The sequence below is a fragment of the Camellia sinensis genome, chromosome 5 (genome assembly GCF_055761805.1).
Source record: "Camellia sinensis isolate YWXY chromosome 5, ASM5576180v1, whole genome shotgun sequence".
NCBI lineage: Eukaryota > Viridiplantae > Streptophyta > Magnoliopsida > Ericales > Theaceae > Camellia > Camellia sinensis.
In genome coordinates this window covers 189,002,385-189,007,059 of record NC_138965.1, presented here as the reverse complement: position 1 = coordinate 189,007,059, position 4,675 = coordinate 189,002,385, and the positions used below count along the sequence as shown (strand labels likewise).

Here is a 4,675-nt window from a genome sequence, read left to right as displayed (position 1 = left end):
GTTTATAGTGTTTGTAATGTTTTATTGTATGTTATACAATCACCCTTGGATTTATTTCATGAAACTTTTCATGATATTCTTTTCATGATGTGTAGCATTACTCTTTCCTTTTACCCAAAATAAAAATGCTATAAAGATCACATACTGATCACTAGATTAGTACAAAGTCAACAGAAATTCAAAGTGAACTGAGCCATGACTTCAGCTATCTCCAAATATGAACATGTATACTGATAAGAACTCCATTTACTATATACATTCCCTCAATATAATTAGCAGATCTATATCAATAACATAGGTAAGGAAATAAAAATAAATGAAAAAAAGAGGAGGAATACAAACCACTTTCATGCACATGACATGAGTGTCAAACATTTTCTTAGCTTTTACTACCTCTAAAATAAAGCAGAGGGAAATGAAGCCTTAACCACTGGAAATGGATGTGGAAGAGGAACTAACCCATCTATCAGTCACAGCATCTGGTGAAGGAAGCTCCTTGCCATTCTTCAACAACACAATATTATCACCCTCAGGTGAAGGAGGTGGCCGTGTACTCTTCAACACCTCAGCATTCTCTATTACGTACACAGTGTTCTCATCTTTGGAATCCTGAATTTCCTTCAAAGCCCTCAAAACCTCTTCCATTGTAGGTCTCATTTCCTTTTCAAGTTGCAAGCACCGGAAAGCCACCTCTGCCACCATGGTAGTCATCCTCTCAATCGAAGAATCTGACTCGAACCCAAGAGATGTGTCAATTAACTCATTAAATGCACGACGTTGGATCCTGTTTATCGCCAAGTTAGCCAAATTAATCTCATGCCTATGCCTACTAATGTCAACAGCTTTCATTGATGATATGAGCTCAATGAGCACAACCCCAAAGCTATAAACATCACTCTTATCCGTAAGTTGGTAACATTGGTGGTATTCTGGATCAACATAACCAGGAGTCCCTTGTGGAGCTGTTGAGACATGAGTGACATCATTGGGGAAAAGCCTTGAAAGCCCGAAATCTGCAACTTTGACACAAAAATTGTTGTCAAGGAGTATGTTGTTAGTCTTTACATCGCGGTGGATGATGTCAGAAGCATGGAGGTAAGTCAATGCACAGGCTGTTTCTATGGCAATGCTCATGCGGATAGACCACACGAGTGGTCGATCCTTTGCACGATCACCATGTATATGATCAGCAACAGTGCCATTAGGAATGTACTCGTAGACGAGGAGGAGTTCCCGGCTCAGTCGAGAGGTGCAACCATAAAGGGTGACAAGATTGTGATGGCGCAAACGTGTGAGGATTTCAATTTCATTCATGAACTGAGTCACTCGCTTATAGTTGTGCTCGTATAGGCGCTTGACTGCAACTTCCCTCCCATCTTGGAGTTTTCCTGGTTGAGAAAAGATCAAATATTGTGCTACGGGCATGAGTAGTGTGAATATAAGAATATGAATATGAATATGAACATGCTAATTAAAATGTAGGAAAATTTACCAATAAATCCCATTTCACAAACTATTAAACCAATTAGTCCCAACTTTATTCTTTTGTTCGAATAAGTCCTATCAGTGGGAAAGTTTATTTCTTATTGATCCTATTTTTCATATTTAGTGTAACTGTATGGACGATTTTACCCATTATTATTTTGTTTCCATGTACTGGTGGGGCTTCACCATCACTTCACCATTTCCCACATTATAACTCTTCCCCTCTTCTGTCTGCAACCCACCCGCGCTTCTCTCTCTCTCAAATTTCGTTCCCTCCAAACCCTTCCACAGATTTAATCTAACAAAACTCCTCTCATCTCTCATTTCAGATCTCTCTCTCTCTCTCATCTCAGACCCCATCTTTCTCTGCCGCTCTCTGTCTCTCGTCTCTACGCCGCCGTGGCCGCACTCCGCCGCTTGATACCATCGGCGCAACCAGTCTCCATCTTCTCTCCTCTCTCAACCGATCGAGACCTCTCTTCTCTCCCTGTGATTGTGTGTGTGTGTGTGATGATGATGGCGACTCAGATCTCAGTCTCAGATCTGCAGATGCATGTGTGTGTGTGTGATGATGATGGCGACTCAGATCTCAGTCTCAGATCTGCAGATGTGTGTGTGTATGTATCTGTGTGTGTGTGTCTGCCCCTCGTAATGTATGTGTGTATTTGTGTGTGTGTGTGTGTATCTGTGTGTGTATGTATGTATCTGTGTGTGTCTGTGTGTGTATCTGTGTGTGTGTATCTCTGTGTGTGTGTGTGTGTATGTATCTGTGTGTGTATCTCTGTGTGTGTGTGTCTCTGTGTGTGTGTGTCTGTGTATCTGTGAGCAACGGTTAGAGATGAGGGTAATTACGTCCCTCACAATTAAATGGGACTAAACGGTTTACTAGAATAAAAATGGGACTAATTGGTTCATAAGTTTACATTTTGAGATTTATTGGTAAATCTCCCTAAAATGTAAATGTGGTAATTTTACGAAAGATAGAACTGTGAACCTTCTTACCATAGTATACAGTGCCAAAACCTCCATCTCCCAATTCCTTAGAGGGATCAAAGTTATTAGTAGCTTCTTCCAATTCAGTGTAGGAGAAGACAGGGACCCCAAAGTAAACACTACCTCCTTCAAGGTCTGGTTTAGAGGAGGGATCGGAAGACGTGTTGATTGAAAGGACGACTGAATAGACATAATTCAATTTCTTGCGATACCGGATAGCAAGTATGAGCAAGCCAAGCAGAAGGATAACTCCAGGTATGACTGAAGAAAGAAGTGGTGTAGTCAGGTTTTGATTCACTCATTAATCCTCATGAAAGCAACAATAAAAAGCAAGGGGGAACTGGGGCAGCAAAAAAAAGTTTTGATAGACTGAAGTTGGTGGATGGAATCCATCAAATTTGAGAACATGTGATGAATGTTGCATATGAATAAAGAAGTTGTTTTAAAACATTTAAGTAACATGCATACATCTATATTTACTCATGTGTGAAGAAACTGATCAGAGGTATATTACCTGTTGCTAGAACCACTTTCAAGTGACTTCTTCCTGCAACCAATGTCAAGTAGAAAAACATCAGTTAGCCATGTTTAAATGCAGAATTAATTTACGTTCTATATTTTAAATTCTTGAGTTTAACTAATGGAGAAAAACAACACTTCAATTAAAAACGCACCAACGTAATATGAACTGGACTGCTAGAGAGACTGAAGATTTTGGATTCAATTTGTGTGGTGGATTAATACAGAAATAACAGCATGCAAATGCAGAAATGCCAATACCTTCATCCTTTATGCAAAGGGACCCTTCATCACATTGGCCTCCATTATGGTGACATTCTAAACATTCCTTCGACACATGCAACCTGATGGTGAATTCACAAGCCAATAGTGAAAATAGATCACTGACATTTCGATTCTGGATTGATGGTAGCATTGGTAGTTGAATAACTACACAGTTAGATGAAAGATTGGAAGGAGTTTGAGTACGTTGATTAGGATCTGTATAGTAGACAATGTAGCCTGAGCAGTTGCTGAAACTGTAAACTCCTGTCTGCCGTAGAGGTTTACTGCTGCTGTTTGTAGGGCATTTGAACAAGGTGAGGTTGGGAGACATCGTATAGGAAATGTCTCGAGGTCCACTAAAAAGACTCAAGTTACTGAAAATGTCGCAACTTTTGGAGCTTATGAGGTCTCCTAGCAATTTGTCACTAACATTTACAGCTTCATCATTCAAGAATTCCTTAACTTCATACGGTTTGCGCTTCCACCCCAATTTGATTATTGGTACTGGTTCGCTACAATTGACAGTACACAACCCACATCGGGGATATGTGTCGTTGGAGAAAGGGAATTTCACAGGCCCAAGTTTTCCACAGTTGAAGGACTGTGGACAACCATGTTGGTACCCGTGCACGTCGTCTTGCCCAGTAGAGTGAACAATCACTAAATGGGATATAACAAAGAAAGAAAAAATGGACGGAAACCCCATTCGAAATACCCAATTCAGCAAACGAAGACAAACCACCATAGCATAGAGGACAGAAATGCTCTTACTTAAAATACAGAGATATTTTTAGTGATTGTCAACCACCATAGATTGTTTCTCTGGTAAACACGCCAGTTGACTTGGAAATTTGTTAATAGAAGACTTGCACAGGAGCAGACTTAAAGAACGGAGCCAAGTGCTGCTACGATTTGTTCATTGAAATGGAAGGTTGCGCCAAAGACAACCCCATAGATGATAGAAGGAGTTTCTTAGTCACTTTCCTGCTAGATCCACAAGAACTGTAAAGACTTTGACCCATTGACTAATTCAAATTCTCTCTCCCTTCCTCTCTCTGCATAATACATAATATTTTCACAAGAGATCATCAAGAAGTCTATATAGAGTAGAAAATTTGCGACGTTGTTAAAACGTGGAACAGATGGAAAGCACGACTTTCACACCCATCAGCACTACACACAACTATAAAATTTTTCCAAAATCTTATTCAAAATATCAATCTAAGGCTCATATATTTATATTCATTATATATGAACCCTATACCTATCAATTCAATCTCCATCACATTCTAGGACAATATTTCAAATTCATAGCATTTCCAAACATATATATAACATACAACAATACTACATATCGAGGCAAAAAATTTATCCAAAAATATCAATGTATAATTTAAATTGAGTAAATTACAGT

The 4,675-nt window shown here is 39.3% G+C and overlaps 1 protein-coding gene across 2 annotated transcripts; it reads right to left on the bottom strand.

The window, feature by feature from the left end:
* Positions 1-206: 206 nt before the first annotated feature.
* LOC114298521 (LEAF RUST 10 DISEASE-RESISTANCE LOCUS RECEPTOR-LIKE PROTEIN KINASE-like 1.1) lies at positions 207-4,475 on the bottom strand. 2 transcript variants are annotated; one of them, XM_028243109.2, is made up of 4 exons: positions 3,259-4,475; positions 2,993-3,025; positions 2,488-2,739; positions 207-1,388 (listed from the first exon to the last, which is right to left on the bottom strand). In XM_028243109.2, the coding sequence occupies exons 1-4, from the start codon at positions 4,004-4,006 to the stop codon at positions 424-426; spliced, it is 1,998 nt and encodes a 665-aa protein (XP_028098910.1). In that variant the 5' UTR covers positions 4,007-4,475; the 3' UTR covers positions 207-423. The 2 variants fall into 2 exon arrangements, with proteins under 2 accessions (XP_028098910.1, XP_028098912.1); XM_028243111.2 differs by lacking the exon at positions 2,488-2,739.
* Positions 4,476-4,675: the final 200 nt, after the last annotated feature.

Coding starts and splice junctions, on each gene's coding strand:
- LOC114298521 (XM_028243109.2), bottom strand. CDS start 4,006: ATGGTGGTTTGTCTTCGTTTGCTGAATTGGGTATTTCGAATGGGGTTT. Junction 3,026..3,258: donor CCTTTGCATAAAGGATGAAG/GTATTGGCATTT, acceptor CATTGGTTGCAG/GAAGAAGTCACTTGAAAGTG. Junction 1,389..2,487: donor TTTTGGCACTGTATACTATG/GTAAGAAGGTTC, acceptor TTTCTCAACCAG/GAAAACTCCAAGATGGGAGG.